The sequence below is a fragment of the Brienomyrus brachyistius genome, chromosome 13 (assembly GCF_023856365.1).
Source record: "Brienomyrus brachyistius isolate T26 chromosome 13, BBRACH_0.4, whole genome shotgun sequence".
NCBI lineage: Eukaryota > Metazoa > Chordata > Actinopteri > Osteoglossiformes > Mormyridae > Brienomyrus > Brienomyrus brachyistius.
In genome coordinates, this window is record NC_064545.1 from 7,392,215 (window position 1) to 7,413,724 (window position 21,510).

At 42.4% G+C, this 21,510-nt stretch overlaps 1 protein-coding gene across 2 annotated transcripts; it reads left to right on the forward strand.

Annotated features, from left to right (window-relative positions):
- Positions 1-12: 12 nt before the first annotated feature.
- Positions 13-17,120, forward strand: cpt1ab (carnitine palmitoyltransferase 1Ab (liver)). 2 transcript variants are annotated; one of them, XM_048973466.1, is made up of 19 exons: positions 13-172; positions 3,282-3,440; positions 4,162-4,304; positions 4,924-5,095; positions 5,258-5,359; positions 5,960-6,097; positions 6,199-6,276; positions 7,148-7,255; positions 7,987-8,074; positions 10,569-10,764; positions 10,921-11,109; positions 11,380-11,485; positions 11,682-11,798; positions 13,123-13,287; positions 13,728-13,859; positions 13,956-14,108; positions 14,814-14,927; positions 15,254-15,346; positions 15,546-17,120. In XM_048973466.1, the coding sequence occupies exons 2-19, from the start codon at positions 3,300-3,302 to the stop codon at positions 15,630-15,632; spliced, it is 2,322 nt and encodes a 773-aa protein (XP_048829423.1). In that variant the 5' UTR covers positions 13-172; positions 3,282-3,299; the 3' UTR covers positions 15,633-17,120. The 2 variants fall into 2 exon arrangements, with proteins under 2 accessions (XP_048829423.1, XP_048829424.1); XM_048973467.1 differs by lacking the exon at positions 7,987-8,074 and adding an exon at positions 8,833-8,917.
- Positions 17,121-21,510: the final 4,390 nt, after the last annotated feature.

Here is a 21,510-nt window from a genome sequence, read left to right on the forward strand (position 1 = left end):
TATACAGAGTCTGACGCTTGACAGGGGGCGGTATTAACGTGAATACTGTGTTCTCATTCATACAGCGGGAAGACGCAGTAGGGTAAAGGGGCTGTGTCTACGCAAACCGGGCATAAACATCACTAAAATATACACGCTCCTAGACGAAAGTGCGTTTATTTTAAGCATCAAGGTAAGTCACACATGACTGCATTTTGTTCCTGATTTTATGAAATAGCAGCGGCGCGATGTTTGAAGTAAAGAAATATGGCTGCTACGTGTATCCATCCAGTTCAGGGCAGCGGCTGGTGGTCAAATGTGACACACCGGCATACGCACTTGAACTATTCTCTGTTTTGACTTTGACTTTTTATCTGGTGTTTACAAAAGGAATTCCCAATTAATGATAGTCTTCTGAAATAAGGGCCTAAAACGTGGTGGTTTATCTGTATATACGCCTTTTTTTAGGAATGCCGTTGCTGGAAACTGAAGCAGTTCTGTAAAGTTTTGCATTTAATCCACATAGGTAGTGAGGCTGCAACACATGCGTACCCTGTACAGCATTTTGTTTGAGAGGTTTTGCATCCTTCTCCGACAAAGATCGTGATTTTTGTACGTACTGTAAAAATCCATGTGAAGAGGAAGAAACCAAATGCCAGATTTTTAAGCACCAGTGATGCATTTAGCCGGTATTCGGACACTGCGGACACGGCTTTGCTTAATACGGTCCAGAGGGTGGTGTCGCAAAGTGATTGTTTGGATCATAATTTCATATCGTCATGCCCAGAATAGGTCGTTTATTCTAATACGCAGGCACGACGCCAGGTGTTATTCAATATGTAAAATGAGATTTTTTTAAATCAGCAGATTTCCTGTATTCCCCAAATGAATATACAATGACTATGCGTTAACAGCAGACAGTATTAAGTAATAGGGTTCGAGTTCATGGGGAGTTTAAATTAGTCAAGGTCAGTAGTGAAAGAATTTGTCGACTGTTTACGTTGTCAGCAGACAGGTGTCGCATTCATGAGGTCGGAAAATAACCCGCTAGCCAGACAATTTTACCTTTTATTTCCTATTGTGAAATCTTACATACTCTTGCAAAGATTCAGGATGTTTTTTTTTCATTCGGATCCGCTATTCAGACCTCAATTTCCATACACGTGGTTCGTAAATCACTGGTATTTTTTTTCTACGTAACACTGATTAAACTGAGTTTATTTTGATACATGACGACACATTTTCCTTGGTTATATCCAGTTTTTGAGTGTATGCATTTCAAGATTCAAAACACGTTTGTTTAAATACACAAACGTACTTCCGATAAACGCGATTTAGTTTTGTGTAAAGCTTAGCTGAAAGAAGACAATTCTATCTTAATATAGTGGGTGTATCTGTTTTGTAACGTGGTTTAAAAAAAAAAAAGCCGGCTGCTCCGCTCCCTTTGCTGCAGCGCCAGTCTCGCGCCGTAACCTTTCCCCTAGTTTTCTGAGGCACGAGGAGTCACGTGACCGCGGAACTCCTGCGGGGGGATGGGCGTCGCTTGTGAAATGTGACTGAATGGAAACGCCGTCGCGCATAGCAATCCCCATGTCCTTCAGGTGTCACGCTTCGGAACATTTATCACATTTATATCGTTTTAAGTCCCAAATAAATACGCATACAAAGGCTGCGTGTTTTGCGAAGTCTTCTGAATTTCTGCTCGTCGCTGTGTCTTAATCGATGAACTAGTTCGGTTGAACATCATTATACATTATTTTGTAATATGCCACATTTTCCTGCCATAGAGAATATGATTATCCACGCGTTTTGGCACAATCCAGCGTGCGTTCGCGTATTTGCGTTTCCATGGTCACGGGGCTCGCGCAGTTTGTGGAATTTCCTTGTGCATCCAGGATTTCCAACCAAGTCTGCAGGAACTTATCTTAAATTGACAAATGTCGAATTACCCTCTCCCCCGGCTCCCAGTTCTCGGGGGAACAAATAAAAAATATCCATATGAAGTTCGTAGTTCCTTAGTAAAGTGATGTTATGTTATGTGATCACGCCAAGGGAGTCACCTAATAATAGGTCGTCCTGAATCTTTAATTCGGGTCATCCGGATCCTTTCCCTTCGGGAAACCCCCAAATAATTTGTTAAACAATGGGAGATGTATAAATATTGCAGCGTATTATCAAGTTTAATTATTGGTTGTGCACGGTTTGTTTTCAGTTACCCTAATCTCCGAATTACTATTTGCAAATTATATTATGAAAAACGGCTGCCCCCCTCCATCCTGGGTTGTTCCCTGCGTCGTGCCCATTGCTTCCGGGATAGGCTCCGGACTTCCCGCGACCCAGAACGATAAGCGGTTTGGAAAATGGATGGATGGATTATGAAAAATTATTCAACCATCTTATTGTGATTTATTTCAAGTTCCAGACTTGTAGACAAGTGTGTGCGTATTTAATGATGAGCTTCGGTGGCTGAAGCACTGTTAGTAAGTACAATGATGTGGCTAAGAATAGCTCAGCATTTAAGGAGGACTCTCTTAAAAACGATTATGTAAACATCACATCGCAGTTACTAGCAAAGAAACATGCAATTGAAATCAGATATGCAATAAAAGTTTCACTCTGATAAGCTCCCTAACTTCTGCTCCTGCTGGCACTCAGTGCTGCAGTGAGTGAAGTCGAAGGGAAAATAGCCAGTGAGCTTCACTGTGTGACCCATAAAAGTTAATATTTTTCATCTATACATCCATATATCTACATTTATTGTATTTAAATGTGAATTACATTTCTTTCTAAAAGCTTGTAAGCAAGTGTATTGCTAACTTTTTAAACTAGTGTTGTTTTATTGTCCCTTGAATGCATGTTTCCAGTAGCCTTTGTAAAATGGTATATGGCGTTTTAAAGGATGATGTGTCGAGTCATTCTTCAGTTCTTCCATAAACTTTATCAGTTGGCATGTTTGAAAGTTTGTTTTTCATTGGTATTGATTCAGACTTTCTTGCATCAGCGTGGTATATGATCTCTGTGACTCGGTCAATACTCGCTTGCAGGTTAGGCAGTTACCATAAATCAGTCACCAGAACTTCTACATTTTTTTTTATTCCATATTATTTGATGAATATTATCGTTTTCTTGTTGGCAAAGGTTTTCTGTGGGGGAAGTGGAATGGAAGTTGTGACATTAAATAACGGTTTACAAGGAACCAAAGCAAAACATTTGGTTTCTCTCTTAAAGGAATAGGAGTTTATTCGTTTTTACCACTTAAAGGGCAGGTGAATGAGCGTGTCGCTTCTCTGTTGTCTCCACAGCTATCGTGAGTCACCATCATGGCAGAAGCGCACCAGGCTGTAGCCTTCCAGTTCACAGTCGGCCCCGATGGCATCGACCTCCAGCTCAGCCACGAGGCGCTCCGGCAGATTTACCTCTCTGGCCTCCACTCCTGGAAGAAGAGGTTTATTCGCTTTAAGGTGCGTCCCATCGCTCTGTACCTACACCTGTAATACAGAGCAATGTTTCACAATCCAGTCCTCAGGAATCCTACAGCTGGTCCACGTTTTTGCTCCTTCCCAGTTCCCTGCCAGACAATCACCATTTTTGCTCCCTCACAGGACTCCAAACATGGACTGTCTATGAGTCCCTGAAGACCAGCTTGAGAAACACTGGTTTAGAGGGTAGCTGCAGTACCTGATGAATTAAGACTGGACTGTTTAGCTAAATGTTCTAAATGATTATACAGGCGCCCCCTGGGTTACGATGGTCCGTGTTACGATATATCGGCTTCACGATGGGTATTCCAATTCCATTCCATTTTTCACTTACAGTTATTCAATGAATTACATGAAATATTCAACACTTTATTATTAAATCGGCTTTGTGTTAATTATTTTGCCCAACTGTTGGCTAATGTAAGTTTCCTAAGTATGTTTAAAGTAGACTAGGCTAGGCTATGATGTTTGTTAGGCTAGTTGCACTGTATTCAAATACATTTACTTCTTACTATATTTTCTCCTTATAATTGGTTTTTTGGAACATAACTCCATCGTAACCTGGGGGCCGTCTGTATAGCTAAATGTCCTTATAAACACTGTTCACATTCATAGACGTTTAATTATGACTGAGAAGTATAATGCTACAGGCACCAAGCAAATACTGTGTCCCTCTGTGTGTGTGTGTGTGTTTTTTTTGCAGAATGGGATAATGACTGGGGTCTACCCTGGAAGTCCTTCAGGGTTCTTGGTGGTAGTGGTGGGGTACATGTCTTCAACCAAATATGCACGTATGGACCCCACACTCGGGCTGATTGACAAACTGGGGATGCACCTCCCAGTCAGGTAATGCCACATTTCACGGCGGCTGCCGTTCTGCATTGGCACTTGTTTGCGCGGGAACAGAACCAGGACTTCAGAAGGTTTTGTTTTTCAGGTTGAGTGACTTGAATGGAGCAGAGGTCATTTGTAGGATACGTCGCTGCAAATATACTAAAGTTTTGTCAACACCCAATGAACTTTCACCTATTTAACTTTGTGTGCTTGGGGAAGTTTTCCCGTTGTCCTTGTGTATGACTTGGCACTTCCTGGGATAAACCTGAATATTCACAGAATGCTAAGATTCGGTGAACTTCAGTCTTTCCTGCAGAGTGTATACTATGAAGTGGCAATGCATGTATTTGACATTAGGGGAATTTTCAAGGATAGCAAAATTTAATTACACGTTCCCTTTAAGATATTTTTCATTAAGACAGACAGATTTTGTCTGGTTCTTGTGAGAAACAGTTTTAGAGGTTATTGTTAATATTCAGTATTGAGAAAGACCTCATGAATTGCTATTGGTGCAGCATCACGAGGGCGATGTTGAAGTGGGGATTTAGGAAGAACAGAAAACTAACGAGGGGCTGCTAACTCGTACTTTCGTGCAGCCGATGATGTTGTGCCCTTGTCGCTGGTCCCGCAGTAGGTACCTGTCGGAGAACAGCCAGCGTGTGGTGGGAGGTGTGCTGGTTGGTACGGGGCTGTGGGTCACCATTATCTTCATCATGAGGAACGCTCTCAAATGCCTGCTCTCTTGGCATGGTTGGATGTATGCCCGTCACGGAACGGTCTCCTGGAGAACACGGATATGGATGGTGAGTTGATGGTCACGGGACGGTGGAGTAATATACTGCAAATCGTATATATGTGTGTGTATTTCTTTAAGAAGGAATTCACTCTAGCGTTGTTTGCATTAGCGACCAACGTGAGTGCTAATTACATCTGCCCCATCCTTGTTCTCTCTGCTTCCCTGCTAGGTGTTAGTGAAGGTGTTCTCTGGCCGAAATCCGATGCTCTACAGTTTTCAGAACTCTCTGCCACGGCTGCCTGTGCCTCCAGTGAAGGACACAATGAGCCGGGTAGGTGAATGCCTGCTCTTCTTGCCCAGCGGCACGTGCTCGAACGTCCTGTTCTCATGCCCCCTGAACAAGGGAGAGCCAAGAAGTTGACCTTTTTGGATTCGACCGGATCAGGTCTGATTTCTCATTGCTAGAGCACATGTGTGTAATGTAGCTTATCACCAGGGATTTTCATTAGACCTGTTTGTCCTAGTGTCCCCAGAACGTGGTGTTTTGACTGAGTCGTCGTAATTTTTAACGTGGAAAAAAAAGGTAGCAAGCAGGTGACTGCTGATGTAGCTCACTGTTAATCGCTTTGAGCAGCTGACGCGGGATCGATAGTAGGTCAGAGATATGCTGTAAAGGTGAGACAATGGCGTGAAAATCCAATGTTGTGGTTCATGACCATTGAGCAAATGCTGAAGTCAGATCATGCTGAGAGGAGGAACGTCAAGAAATCGCACCATTCCATCAAACGCATTTGCAAATTCCAGCGTGCTGCTTGAGGTGAAACGGAGAAAAGCAATTAAAAACGCTCTTCCAAATAAATAGTGATTTTATTATTTACTGAGCAAAAAACATTCACCCACTGTCCATTCTTCCTTTCCATCTCGTTTGTAGTATCTTGATTCCGTTCGTCCGCTTATGGATGACGAAAAGTACAAAAGGATGGAGGGTTTGGCAAAGGATTTTGAGAAGAACTTGGGCCCAAAACTGCAGTGGTACCTGAAGCTGAAATCCTGGTGGGCCTCAAATTATGTAAGTTACCTGTTCTGTCCATAAATCAGCTTTTCGCTCCACACTCTGTAGAATGTGCAGCGTAGTTCCCCTGGACACATTTCCTGCACTTGTCTCCGTAGGTCAGTGACTGGTGGGAAGAGTACATTTACCTCCGAGGTCGTGGACCCATTATGGTTAACAGTAACTACTATGCGATGGTAAGAACTTTTTACTGCTGTTGACTTTCCACTGGATAAGTAAAGATCATTTATCCCCTGAGGGAAGAAGGTTAATCATTTGTTTATATATCTTTTTTTCACAGTAAGCAAGCTTAACTGGGAACTAGAAGTTCTGGCTAAATCATTTATCTGCATTTGTTTATATAGCAGATCGCTTTTGTCCAATGGAACATTACAAGTGAGGCACATGGAGCATTGATTTCAACTGTGCACCATTTAATTTGGGACACAGTGTAGTGAATGTATGCATTATGTGGCTGGAACATGAAGATTAAAGAAGACAGAAGGGGCGAGTGATCCTGTTTAGTCTCCATTCTTCCCTCATTTTCATCTGAATAGGGTCCTCAAACTGGACTTTGTATAAAAAGCCAGTTCTTCTGCAGAATAAATTTAAAGGAGAACTTGTACAACTTGTCTGTCAAGTGAGTCCTGAAACAGTCACTAGTGCTAATCTTGTGTACTGAAGTTTGTTTAATGCTCTTTAGAAACCTGTCAATCTCACTACTGACAGACAAAAAATATTTTTCTTTGGGTTATTATGGATTACATTGATTAAACTAGGGGGGAAGGGACATTATACGGGTTGTACCAGTTGCCTGTTCATCAGCCATTGCACTAGAATGAATGCTGGCCTCCTATAATCCACAGCCAACTCAACATGACACGCCTGGTTAGGACACAGTGTCACTCTGTGCCACGAATGGATGAATCTCACTCCTCTGACGCTTCATGGGAATATTTTGAAGTGCACTTATTGACTTTCAAGAGGTTCACGATGGCAGCATTGATAATATGTAGGCTTGATTTCCAGATTTGACATAGCATGACTGTCGTGTTCCTGTTTTTCCAGGACTTCCTTTATGTCTTCCCTACCAACCTGCAAGCAGCTCGAGCTGGAAATTCCATTCATGCCATCATGCTGTACAGAAGGAAGTTAGACAGAGCACAGATCAAACCGGTAAGACTTCCTGTTCTCTAGTAACACCACAAGTGACAAATTAGCTTGAGGGATCACCAGGACCTCTTAATGTCTCCAAAGCCCATTGGCTACCAAGTAACTTTGAACCTGCTTGGCTTCTTAATCTTATGGTTCTTGTCCCCTGAGTCCTATCTGGCCAAAGCATTTTTAGTTAACTCTGGCACAGGGCCATGTGTCCTTCAAGATAAGTGTTTTTATGCAGTGAGATGAGCACATGACTAAAGAGCTTTGCTGAGTTCATAAGCATGGTTAGTTACTAGCCTTAGTTAGTAGTTTCTTTTTTAATTTGTCTTGAAGCTAGTAGATAGATCTCAGTAGCATTTCCTCTGAATGATGTCATTCTTTAATTGACTTCTGAGTATAATTCTATGCTTGTTTTATTTGGGTAAATTTAATCTTTTCATTGTTGGCGTTTACAGTGTTTTTTTTCCTTCAGCTTTAAGTGGTCTTGATGTTTTCTATGGAACTTCACTGTACTAACATTTAGTGAAACATGTAATCTGAACATGTTACTTTTATGCAGGGTACGGCAAGAACATTCAAGGCGTTGGGATGGCGGGGAGGGTTGATGTACAATTCGCTTTCCTTCTTTTTCAGTCTTGTGCTCTTCTCCTCTGAACTCTGCATGTTTCTAAGATTCCCTTCAGGTAGACATTGTTCTGTTTTGTCTTCTGCTCTTGGATGTGGTGTTTTTTACGCTTGTGGTACAGATTTACGCACTGGAAAACAGAGTCCCCCTCTGCTCCGCTCAGTGGGAGCGTATGTTTAATACCTCCCGAATCCCCGGCGTCGAGACAGGTAAGAGGAGGACGTTGAAACTTCGCACCTTATCCCTTGACCTTACAAGGGCATAGGACACCTGTCGGTCCTCTGCCCAGTGTCGCCAGTGCAGTGACACTGCTTTGCCTGCCAATCAGCAGTAGATGGGCCTCAGTTCAACTCAGACAACAGTACAAATTTTAAACTACTCCAGGAGAAGATTGTTACTGAATTGTGCCTAAAATGTCTTCGTTACCATTTTGAGGCCTTCCATTTGCTTATTCAGTTCGATTTCTTACTGGACCTTGTACCATATTGGAAACTTTCAGACAATGAATGGTGTACAGGGAGCTTTTGGTAATTGGCAGAGGCTGGTCATGTGTCCTGTGGAGCTTTTGGTGATTGGCAGAGGCTGGTCATGTGTCCTGTGGAGCTTTTGGTGATTGGCAGAGGCTGGTCATGTGTCCTGTGCCTTTGATCCTTTGATCCTGAAGATTCTATATGCTCATCATTTCAAGTCCCACAGTCCTTCATTCTTTGTTTTTAATTATTCCATTTTTAATTTTTTTGTGCATAGTCTTCCCTGCTGCTTGGGTCTATTCCAGGCATTCTGAGTCTTCCTAACTCTCCAATCTCCATCGGATCCTCTCGCCTACATCGTCTCCCTTGTTCCCATTCCTTAGGTGTCCTTGTGGCCTCGTCAGGCTTGGCTTCTTGGGTCGTCTTCTTTTTCATTTTGTTTTTTAATTTATTTTTATTTTTATTTTTTTTTTTGATTCTTTCCTTTTGCTTTACAGCTTATGCTTCAAAACACTATTCCAATGTGCTCGTCCCAATATGAGCGTATGTTCAACACCAGTCGCATCCCAGGGCTAGAAACAGGTAGAGTTATAGCCCCGCCTCTCATTCGCCCTGCTTCTCAAGCACCTATTGTTTTTTTTTGTTTTTTTTTTAATTAACCCCCGGTGGCCACGGTGCCCGCATGCAGTCTTAGTCACATGGCTAAGACTAGGGACTCTGCTAAACTCGATTGGATCACTGGTGTTTGTGGGCTGGAGGCACAGAGGGCTGTCTGAGCGTTCACTGTTTTTCGCCATCAATTAGCATATTCCCATAATGCCTTTGCTGGTAGCGTACTGGGTGAGCACCGTCATAGTCCATACATGAGTCATCATATCTAATCATTAATCTTAACACCCCCCCCCCCCAAAAAAAAATACATTGGAAATTATAAATTTGAATTTACAGCTTCCTCAAAAAGTTCAAAGTCGAAGGTAGAGTGGGTTTTATTTACACAGCCCTTGGTCATGGACTATTTAGACAGTAAGGAGTGTCACACCCATGTACCAATTTTAAACGCTGCTTATTGTTTAAGACAAAGCTTTGATTCTACCATAAACGCTGTGGACTTCATACCAAAAAGCAAACACCTGCTAGTAGGAAGCAGCTTGCTGTGTTACTAACTGATAACTTGAGGATGTTTACGTAATTCAGCATCTAGGAAACGTTTGCAGTGTTCCGCAAAGCAGATAAAGCAGTCCAGCATGTGACAATTTGCAAACGCTCTTATGAGTGTCCAGTTTGCATGGAAAGTCTAGTGTGTGAAGTTCTGTGGGTAGAAATAAATGAATCAATCTGATATTTAGTGACTCTGAAGCTTGGACATACACATAGTAGGGCAAAGTGACCGGAATTTAAAGTCTGCCTGGGTGCGAGAAGGTTTTTTCGTTTGTTTGTTTTTCGTTCTTCCTGGACAGCAGCCCAAAGGAAAAGTGTCTTAACTCAAGGTCCCCTTCACCGGTTCCTTTCATGTTGTTGACCCTTGTTTCATGTGAGACTTCATTGGCTTAAGGGGGCGACTGCAGCTTCCATCAAAAATGAAAGTGTGAGAGTGAAAGAAGCTCTTTCCCCCTCATTTGGAGATACGTGCATGAACATGAAACAACGGTTTGGCTCCTTGATGGTCATTCCCTCTGCATCTCACTCTGTCTTTCCCTGTATGTCTACAAACCTAGATGGCTTATGTCTTCCAAGTCAATTCTTTTAAAAAAATCTTTGACTTTAGGATGAATGGAAACTAGAATTGCTCTGGAAATGAACATCTTAAGTATCGAACTAAGGGTATCAATGACAGTTTCTTGCATGTTTTTTGCAGCCTTTGCCGATTTTCTTTGCAAACTGTATGTCTACAAATTTAGTGAATCTAGTCCCCTTTTTATCTTCTTGTTCTTCATTTGGAGAAGGTCTGCCAAAGTTAGATGGGTTTTATTTATCCACAGTGGGATAATACCCCCGTGAAAGATCAGTCTTCCAGTGGTTTCCTCTGCAGATCAGAATGTCCAGTGTGTGCTTAATTCCTTGACAGTCATAAACAGCATAGCCTATGAACTCTAGAATTTCCCCTTGCGACCAATAAAGTCAATCTTAATCTTACTGTGGAGAGCGTTTAGTGTTACAAGGAAGACCCAGATGACGAGATGATAACGGCCACCTCTCACCTGCATGGTTCCCCCCACCCGCCCCGTGAGAGCAGACATCCTGCAGCACATGAATGACAGCAAGCACATCATGGTGTACCACAAGGGGCGCTATTTCAAGGTTCCCATGTTCTACGACGGGCGGCTGCTCCGGCCTAGGGAGATCGAGCAGCAGATGGAACGCATCCTGGGGGATAAGTCGGAGCCGCAGCCAGGAGAGGAAACGCTGGCCGCCCTGACCGCCGGGGACAGGTGCGATGCCCAGCCACCGTGATGCAGGAATTAACTTTAATTATAATCTATATCAAACATCAAAGCACTGGTCCTGGGCTGGGCATTGTAAAAATGTCATGGCGCCGAAATCTGTGTGTATACCTACCGACACAATTGATTTCTCTCTGCTCCCAGGGTGCCCTGGGCCAAAGCACGCTCAACGTACTTCGCCAAAGGCAAGAACAAGCAGTCCCTGGACTGCGTGGAGAAGGCCGCCTTCTTCGTAACCCTGGATGACACAGAACAGCGTTACGAAGCCGACAACCCTGTCCGCTCCCTGGATCGCTACGCCAAGTCTCTTCTGCACGGAAAGTGCTACGATAGGTCAGTTCTGTCGTAAATGGCCCGTTTGTGTTTCCAACGAAGAAAATGCTAATATGCGATTCAGAATGAACTGAATATGGATTCATTCGAAAGCTCACTCGCATGGCAACAAGTGTTGCCAACTCTGAGCGTGAACCTCCACCCTTTGGGTTCTGCACAACTCGGATTCCAGCTTCTCCTGATTCTTAAGCTGCTGGTGAATCGCTGAGGTTCTGAAGTCCTAATGCAACCTGCAGCGCTGCGTTTCATCCCCGGCTTCGTTTTCTCCAGGTGGTTCGACAAGTCGTTCAACCTCATCATTTACAAGAATGGTACAATGGGGCTGAATGCTGAGCACTCCTGGGCAGATGCGCCAATCGTAGGCCACCTATGGGAGGTAAGGGAGGAGGCCCTGCATTAAATAGCAAAGGCACAAATCCTTGGCACAGATCCAGCTGAATGTCTTGCCATGGTTATAGAACCACCTAGATTCTCCAGGTTCCCATACCTAGTCATTTTGTCTGCAGAATTTTAAAGCATGCAGGTGATTTGAAATGAATGACCTTGCTATGTCATAATGGCTTGTGTTGTAGCATGTGCTGTCAATGGACCCTGTGAAGCTGGGTTATACAGAGGAAGGGCACTGCAAGGGTGACCCCCACCCCAGCCTGCCAGGCCCCCAGAGGCTGCAGTGGGACATCTCGGCTGAGGTGAGGCAAGAATCTGTCTCTGTGGTTTTGTGGTGCCAGTCACTGACAGGATTGCCTGCTGTTTATCACTTACTGTGTGAGTTTCCTGAAAATGTTCCCCGGGGGTGTGGGGGGAGGGTTGTATTCCAGAATGGGAGAAAGAAGTAAATAAATGCATTTCAGATGAAACGGTAGTTAAAAACCAGAAGGGGTGTTGGGTCACAACAAGGAAAACAGCATGCAGTCCCTAAAGGTCACCTGACTCTTCTGAGACGGGCACATGGTGCCCTCCCAGGCAGATGTGTATACTCTTAGGTGAATTGGAGCTGCCAGATTGTCCATAGGTGTGTGTCTGTGTCTGCGCATGTGATGGGTTGGCGCCCCCTTTGGGTTGTTCCCTGCCTTGCACGCATAGCTTCAGAGAGAGAGGCTCTGGACTCCTTTGACCCTGCACAGGACAAGCAAGTACACAAGATGGATGGATGGATGGATGGATGATGCTGCTTTGTCTACTATAAGCTGATGTCAACATCACACAGCCATCATCACCAACATCATGCATATTCAGGGCTGAACTGCAGAACTGTTTGTTTAGAAATTGGTAATACCTTCTTATGTTAATGTTCATGCTAGCAGACTGTTATGTATTGAGGTTGGTGGGGGGCAAGTATTATTCACAGATTGTCACATTGGTGGGGATCTGCTGTGCCTAAGTCACTAATGTGAAGGGGTAACTGTCAATCTTTCATCAGTACAACAACTAGGGTGTGCAAATTAGGACAGCTATTCGTCAGCAGGCAAGGTCATTGATTGATACCATGCTGCACCAAAAAAAAAGGGTGCAACCCAATCATATGCCGGTGCGACCAACTGAGAATGTTGGTAGCACCAGTGCTGCTACTGGAAAAGTCAGTGTGGAGCACTGATATTCTACATCTATTGCATTTACACCCCAGTGTAAAAATTATGATTGATTGTGGACAATTTGGAAGATTTTCATGGTAGTTTTGGCCCTTTCTTTGTTATGCACTTATTTCTGTTTAGAAGATTACTCAGGGGTTATTTTCTGTAATATTAATATATTTATATATATATTTCTGTCCTGGAATTAATTTATTGTGACCCTGATACTCGCAGTGTAATTACACTCATTTATACAACTGAAGTTTCTACTGATTCCTTGTTCTTGAATAATGATGAGGGATCCGGAGACTTCCACCTTACATTGGAAACGAGTTTTATTTAGCTCTGACTTGTTATGTCCGTTTGGGCCCGGGAGTAGCAGAACTGCTGGGGTGTCATCTTTCTATGCTGAGCATCGTGTGTTTTTGCTGCCTCACCCTAGTGCCAGGCAGCAATCTCCAGTTCCCTGGCCATGGCAAAGGCACTGGCCGATGACGTCGACTCGCACATCATCCCCTTCAGGAATTTTGGGAAGGGGCTGATCAAGAAGTGCAAGACCAGCCCGGATGCCTTCATCCAGATTGCCCTGCAGCTGGCCCACTTCAGGGTGAGTCCAAATGCCGCACGACAGGTCCTGTCCGGTTCACCCCAGCTACAGCAGGGCTGGCGCTAAAAATGTTAACATAATAGCAAAGTGAACAAAGCCTGTAGAGTAATTAAAGTTTTTCATAATGAACCAATACAGAAACCCCTCACTTAACGACCGAGTTCCGTTCCTACAATTGGGTAGTTAAGCGAGTTGGTCGATAAGCAAGGAGCCGCTTCTTACCGATATTTCAAGTCTGCTGTACTGGTGGGTTTGTGTCAACCAAATTTAGATGTTGTATGAATGTCACCCTTGTACGAAAACCCTGAAGTGCAAAACACACCAGCAAATATGAAAACACGCCGCTTGGTTTTAATTGTCGTTGTGGTTGTTAAGTTAGGAGTGTATTTAAACAGCCAATCTGACTGCTAGCGCTGATAGAGCATTTTTCTGTCGTGTAGGACAAGGGAACATTCTGCCTTACATACGAGGCCTCCATGACACGTCTGTTCAGGGAGGGACGCACCGAAACTGTGCGCTCCTGCACGATAGAGACCTGCGAGTTTGTTCGCTCCATGTTGAGGGATGAGACGGTAAGGGGCCGGTCTTGGCGACACGACGTCAGTATGAAGCATGATGTTGGCAAGGCGGAAACACGTCTCTTCTCTTCCCCCCTCCTTCACCACTAGAGGGAGCAGCGGTTGAAGCTGCTGAAGATCGCAGCAGAAAAGCACCAGCAGATGTATCGTCTGGCCATGACTGGTCAAGGCATTGATCGCCATCTCTTCTGCCTGTATGTGGTGTCCAAATACCTTGGGGTCGAGTCTCCCTTCCTCAAGGAGGTGAGTAAATATTAAGTATCATGTCCTGCCTTTTTAAACAGACTCCCTCAGTCTTTGTGCTCCTATAATTTCAGTCACAAGCAGCATAATATACAGGGGTTAGACAATGAAACCAATACACTGGTCAAAATAGTGTTGGTGGCTTCACCTCTATATATGCACAACCTGGTGGTCATTCTTCACTGATTTTGCATCAGTAACAGCAGAGTGTGAAGGATGAATTAGCAGAGCAATAGTGCAGCTGTACATAAAGTATTGCAATACACGCATCATAATGGAGGCGCATTTGAGGTCAAAAGAGTGATGTCAGCAGACCATCATGAAGGATGGAACACATCCAACAGGAGTAACTGGGGATGCAAGAGGAAGCTGTCTGAAGAGGATGTCTGGGCACTAACCCTGATGTTTAATATCTGCTTGTGAATTTAGGTTCCTTCCCTGTCAAGAAATCATTCTTCTCATTTGTTTCATTTTGGGTCCCAAAGTGAGAATGATGTAACTGAATTTCACATGAGAAATACGTGTAAAGTTACAGTCCTAATATACGTCACTGGGACTTCGACCCTTCAGGGAACTTTGGCAACGGTGCCATTCGCAAAGCATCATGCCAATATTTGCATTCCAATGTGAGGAGGAAGTATGTGTGATTTCAAATTTATATGCTGCCAGTGCAGCGAACGCATAATCTCTTCTCTCCTTCGAAAGGTACTGTCAGAACCGTGGCGATTGTCCACCAGTCAGACCCCCCTGCAGCAAGCCGAGCTCTTCGACCTCCTGAATCACCCAGAACGGGCTTCCAGCGGTGGTGGCTTCGGTCCAGTGAGTCTCCATCTCCTTCCAAGCTCACACGTTACACTCCACGAAGGACCTGGAAACCTTTGGAGCGCTAGAACATTTAAAATTGTAAAAGCTGTCCGAAAGTACGAGTGTAACAGATGAAAAGTATCAGGGAAGCTAGATGGATTCGCGAATGGTAAACGGATAATCGTGTTGCTAACTGCAGTTTATAAGCTCCGCAGATTCTGTTTGTGAGGCTGTGCTGTTGGGTTATTTGTAAAATGACACTAGCTCCTTAAATAGTCAAACCTGGTTTACTAGACAGCTGCCATGCAAAGCAATGAATTGATCGCTCTGCCTCATAACAGGTGGCGGATGATGGCTATGGGGTGTCATACATCATCCTGGGGGAAAACCTCATTAACTTCCACATATCCAGCAAGTTGTCCAGCTCGGAGACTGTGAGTAGTCTGCCACTGTGCTATTTTTTAACAAGGCCCTCTGGCATGGGATACTGGATCAGAATTATGATACAACTTCTTAAGTTAAAGTCTCTTTTTTTTGATACATTTACAGTGTTGTCATTATGTCCAACTATGGTATTGACTGAATACCAATTGCTAAGTGTTTTTTTTTTTTCTCCTCTCTCCTCCTGATCAGGACTCTCATCGCTTTGGAAGCAACATCAAACAGGCCATGCTTGACATTCTGGGCCTTTTTCAGCTGGACAACAATGCCAAGAAATGATCAATCTCCATAAAAAATTCCATAGAAAGGAATTTTTGTTGCAGTAGACTCTAAAAAGCCAGTAAATATTATCCTCTATAGGCTTGTACAGATGTTGTGGGTTTTAATCTTGAATTAATACGGTAAAAAGATATAAATATGTAAAAAAAATAATAATAATAATTAAGTTAGAGTGGGAACTGCAGGTTGAAGGCATGCATGAGTCATGTATTTGGTTTCCATAGGGTAAAAAAAGGATATTTGGTTTCCGGTTTCGGTCAGGTGCACTGAGAGGGGCTCGTGTGGATTTCACATAGACCTATCACATAGACCTATGACACAGACCTATCATGCGGCACCTTACATACCGGCGCCATAATGGTTTTATCCTCGAATGTCATGGGGATGGTAAAGCACACAAGCAGGAGAGTAGTACGGCCAGCAGAAGGAGATTTTGAGAGCAGCGTAGTATGTGGTGACCTGTCTTTTTTTTCCCTTCATTATGACATGTACAGTGACTTAGTTTGTTTTCCCTTGTTAGCTGCTATAATAATTAATAATGCTTGAAGTTCATTTTGTTGCCCCCCGCCCCGCTCAGGTTTTCGACTTTTCTCGGATGAACGTTGCTATACTGCTTAACAGGCTCTGTTGCCAAGTAATGTGCAGATTGAGGACCTGTTCAGTGGGATCTGTTGCTGGCAGTGGGAGTTGAGGGGAGGGATTCTCGGAAGGAGTCTCAGTGGCCAAAAGCGAGTCACATTTGGGGGCTTGCCCCAAATTCAACCTATAGACTGCTGGGGACATATTTGGCATTAATATTGCGGGAAGGTCCTGCTTCTCCTCTGCCTGACATCTCGTAACTCCACCAGCATAGTCAGTGTACATCTGCGGGACTGACCCGCTCGCGACGGCAAGCGTCATCTCGCCGGTAAGCTAACCTTCTGAGGGCCACGAAAACCTGACGGCAGTCAGTGACATGCCATTTTTATAAACCCTGACTTACACTTAGATAGCCAAACAGCGTGCGCATACTGCAGAAGCATTTTCTTTGTCGTGAAATGGAACTTTTCACAGGTTAGTTCATTAAAGGGGAGGACCTTTGGTCTGTCCCGTGCAGCATCTTTCTGTATTTAATTTACTGATATCATGTTTTTTGACCATTTACATTTACCCACGTCAGCCTGCTTCCAGACACGGTTTTTAGTAACGTGGTCCTGTATGCCTACCGTTATCGTGTGGCTGTTCGGAATCCTTTGTGATTTGGACTGTAAAATTGCAGTTATGTATGTATTTTATGATTAAAAATAATAGGATATTTGAAACCTCAATGGAAACTTTTGTTTTCATGTTTGTATTGCATTGTCCTGCAGACTTCATTTGTAGCATGGTTTTGTTTGAATGTTCAAGCTGTACGTGTTGGTATATAATTTAAAAAATGTAAAATCAGCTGAAATACCAAAATGAACATTTTAACAAAATAAATGTCATTGTCAGAGTTCACCCTTTGAATGATGCATTGCTGGATGATTAATATGAAGGAATGTTGAGGGTGTTTCTTTAAAAAGATGCATCAAAAACACCATCTTGGCCTCACATGTTAAGCCAAACAATCCATAAGGGATTAAGACCATAATGAACTATCAGTATTTGATATACTGAGTGTTCTGACATAGCTGGACGAGGCCTAACGCACATTACTACAAAGATAAATTGTTGCATTGACAAATCCATGACCCTAGAGGTTGCTGCTCGCAAAGTAATGGAATGTGCCTGGTATGTAATAGTGTGAGAACCAGCTCACAGTTACACATTGTGGTGTGTGAGGACACTGTTTGAAAGATTCCTGCTTTTATTGCAGCAGTACTTATTCATGGATTAAAATAAGAATGTGCTAGAGATGTGTTTTTAGTAGTTAAAAAAAATTATGAAATAGGCATTTTTATTTAAGGTTCGGAATCATTTCTGGATACTTAGCACTGAAGCCCGCTTATCCGTGGATGAAGAGCCGGGATTATGAAGTGTAAATCTGACTTTTGGTACAAACCCAAATTTGGGAGAGCACCCTGCGAGGACTGAGGCCTCAACCTGATCGGCAAATTTGTCTCAAGGCCATAAGACTCTCAGAATATGAAACACTTATGTAGAACATTTCTGGTTTATGCGCTTTCAGCATGTAAAAAGCTATAACATGTCTGCTCTCCCCTACTGTCCCAAACTCAAAGGATTTTTATGGAGGCAATTGCAGAAGAAGCATTTATCTAGAAAGTGTCTAGAATTACTTTTCGAAAGTCAGATCTCTGACTCGTAGCTGAAGGCTGGGCACGTTACACTTTCATATATGTGCTAAATATACTTCTCAGCAGTAAGCTGTCACATGTGCGGATACGTATCTGAAGTCTGGTCATTTACTTCGTCAGTTAAGTTCATTGACATACCCAGTAACCGAAAGGGTAGACGTCTGACGGGAACGTTTGGATGGTATTTCCGACATATGAAACATTCACTCAGTGTTACATCGTTACTTTATCCTCAGGGCGGATGTAGGTCTGTAGGTTTGGAATCTGTGCCTGGCATCGGAAGGCCGTCGGTTCTAATCTTAAAGTTGGTGAAATCAGGGTTGTGGGCAGGATATGAGGATATGAGGTCCTGGACTCATTAATCACATTATTGATACCATCCCCCTTATAAGATGATCATTATTTTTTTAATAATTATTTAAAACTTTAGCCTAATTTATTCAGGTGAATATTTAGCTTCAAATTTTATTTTTAGTTCTTAAAAAATGACCTATTAGTTGGCTACGGCCCAGGATGGAGTGATTTTTTTAAGTGGTTGGGCTCCTGAGCGTGGCCCGTAACCCCCAGTTGTTCCAGGGATTGGCGGCCCCTGCTTTCTCAAGTGTACGTTGCTGTCCACACCTGCCATGGTTTGTTATGCGTTACTGCTACATTAAATTTGATCTGTCTCGTGGAATCGAAACATGCATATGGACATTTTGAGGGCTGGTTTTGCCAGTAGACTTATAGACGATGACTGTGGTGCTTTGAGTGTTCATATCTACAGGGCGACGTTTAAACTTGCCCTCTGTGTCTGTCTGATCGCTTGTCACTGCTGCCTTCTTTTCCAGTTTTCTGCGATCAGACAACTTAATTTTAATGTTTGAAACATTAACCAACATGGAAATATTCATGGAAGATCACACAAACGATTCAAAGTATGTGGGGCCACCCCGGATGGATTGTCACTCTGGTGTGATGCACGCGCACACACACACACACACACACACACACACAGACACACACACACACACACACACACAGACACACCAGGCTGGGGACTGAGCTTCCGATGGTGGTGGTGTGAGACCTCAGTGTGACCGATGGAGGTACAGTACTGCCTTTCCATTTGTCGTGTTGTTTAATAATATCAGTTGTAAAATCTTGAAATTCGAGTGGTGAAGATGGCAGGATTGGAGCTGTAATTGTATTTGTTGGTTTGTATATTTCTATGCAATTTTTTTCCAAAAAATCTTTGAATGGGTGAGGCAATCATTTGCTGCATTCTGTTACTATCTAAATTTATTTTACTTGATTGAATTACTTGATAAATCAAATCTGCTGTCACCTTAGTAAAACAAGCATTATTAATAAACATAAACGTTCAGGAGAGAAAGGAGGGCAGAAAAAGATATTAAATGGAAAAAAGTCATGTTAATTTTTAGCCTTAATTGTGAAAGCTTTCCTATCCCAAAAATAAAATTATTAAATTAATAGTTTTTTTTTAAAAAAATCATTTAATGCAAAAATTGGAGTATTTTTGTAAGTGCTTAAGAATTACAAGATAGAATTTTCACTCAACATCAGAGGCTAATTCATAAAATTCCTCTATATCATTCAAGCAGGGAATGGATATGTCGCAGATGATCTGCACTGCACTGTGTGTTTTTGAGGAAATCAACACTACATTGCATTATAACGGAGGCCATACGTGGTTTTAAAGTCTGATGCAGAAATGAAGTGTAACGTTTACGAAACACCGGGGGGAGCGGGAGTCACACAGGAGTAATGGTTAAATGAAAACCAGAGGGAAGTCACCATCTGGTGATGACTGGTCTTTTCTGAATTACCAGGCTCCTAATTTACACAGTACAAGCTGGCTAATACTGGAAGAAACTATGATGTCATACATCCAGAAAGAATGTATATGGTAGGTGAATGCGGTTATTAAAAATACATCTTTGGAGTCTTGGAGGGAAATGAGTGTTTGTCACCTAGTTTAAAGGTGAAATAACCTAGATGAGTGACAAAGAGTGAAAATGGATGTGATTTGTCAGCTTCAATTAGGGGAAAAAAGCTCTAGAAGTCTGCTTGAGGGTTAATAATGTGTGAATGTAAAACATGAAAGCTTGTTCGTTATAAATTAGGAGGATGGTGTCTTGGAAGATGTACAGAAATATTTGTTGAGTTTTATATCACAAACAAAGGAAAAACATTCATTGCATTCATATTAATTTGGGTTTTGCCTGTTAAAGAGCTGCAAATATTAAGAGGTTTAATTATCTGTAGATTTCCATCCTGCTTGTATTAGCTTATCCTGGTCACACAAGATCTGTAAAAAAGGCAAAACTGATTTTTGAAAAAGACAACTTTTTGTGACTAGGATGCATTCATAGTATTTACAGTGTTGTCAGTATAATAATCCATTCAAATTAAATATAATGATTAGTGATATATGTGCCTGTTGTGACTGATATGTTACAGGGAGCATTAAGTTTACTCTATATAAACTTAAACTACAAACAGAAAAGTATCCCATTGATATGGAATGATATTTTTAAGCAAGTAGTGATGCGGATTTTTTCTTAAGTTGGCTGTTATTATTTTGTTTTGAATGTGCTGTATGTGAGCCTGATCATAAGCAAAATAAATTTATTATCATTTTTGTACGGAATTCACCTATAACTCAATAGGCTTAGCTTCACTAATATTTACTTAGGAAGCATACATGGTAGAATTCTGTATCGGGCTAGGAATCTGAAATTAAAAAACACTGTGTCATCCAGGTGACAGGAGGGTCTGACTTCCATTAGCACCCCTGCTAAACGCTAGGGACTAGTTGTCACAGGCCTACAAGAAATTATAAATACATCGGATATTAATCAAGTATGAATAGAACCATGCAAACTTGCAGGCATTTCATTTTTACATGAAGAGGTCAGAGGCTGCATGGATGGAAAACGACAGCCTCATCATTTCGCGGTGTGCTCATCTTCCGTTTAAAGAGATTTCTCGGCGGTGTAAGCAGTTCTGAAAGCAATCAAAGATATTTACAATTAATTTATGCTTGTTCTACCTGGCTTGCGGCCGAATACAGGACAAGTTGGTACGGAAAATGAAGAGAAGGATGAAAAGAAGAGCTAATGTTTCGGTGTTGGGAGTTTTGTGCAATATGATTGAATATCGTACTAACTGGCTAAAGATTGTTTAACTTAAAACAGGCTGTATTTTTCTGTGAATTAAATTGAGAGTGAATGTCAACGAAGTTGATTAGAAGTTAGTAGAAAATATTTTGGTGGTTTTCAATTTTCAGATGAACCATTCAAGTTTAAAAGTCACTACGTGCGACATCAAAGCAATCTGGTCTATACTCCAGTTTGGTCGACTCATTTTTATAAAAGCTCACAGTCATGAATCAAATGATAAATTTGGACTTTTTGAATGGTTTATCCTGGAGAAGCACTTTGCTACCATGTAAATAAACTGCAACGTGAAGCACAGTTATGGAAATTTAGGAATTAAAAAGTTCCTTGATAAATTTGATGGACAACTTAGTACATGGAGCCTTACTGCCAAATCAGCATTGCCATTAGATGTTGCTCTAAGCAACATTTCAAATCGGT

Excerpts from the sequence above, each read along its gene's own strand:
- cpt1ab (XM_048973466.1), top strand. The coding sequence starts at position 3,300 with ATGGCAGAAGCGCACCAGGCTGTAGCCTTCCAGTTCACAGTCGGCCCC. Across the intron at positions 10,765-10,920 it reads GCCCTGACCGCCGGGGACAG|GGTGCCCTGGGCCAAAGCAC; the intron begins GTGCGATGCCCA and ends CTCTGCTCCCAG. Across the intron at positions 11,110-11,379 it reads CACGGAAAGTGCTACGATAG|GTGGTTCGACAAGTCGTTCA; the intron begins GTCAGTTCTGTC and ends CGTTTTCTCCAG.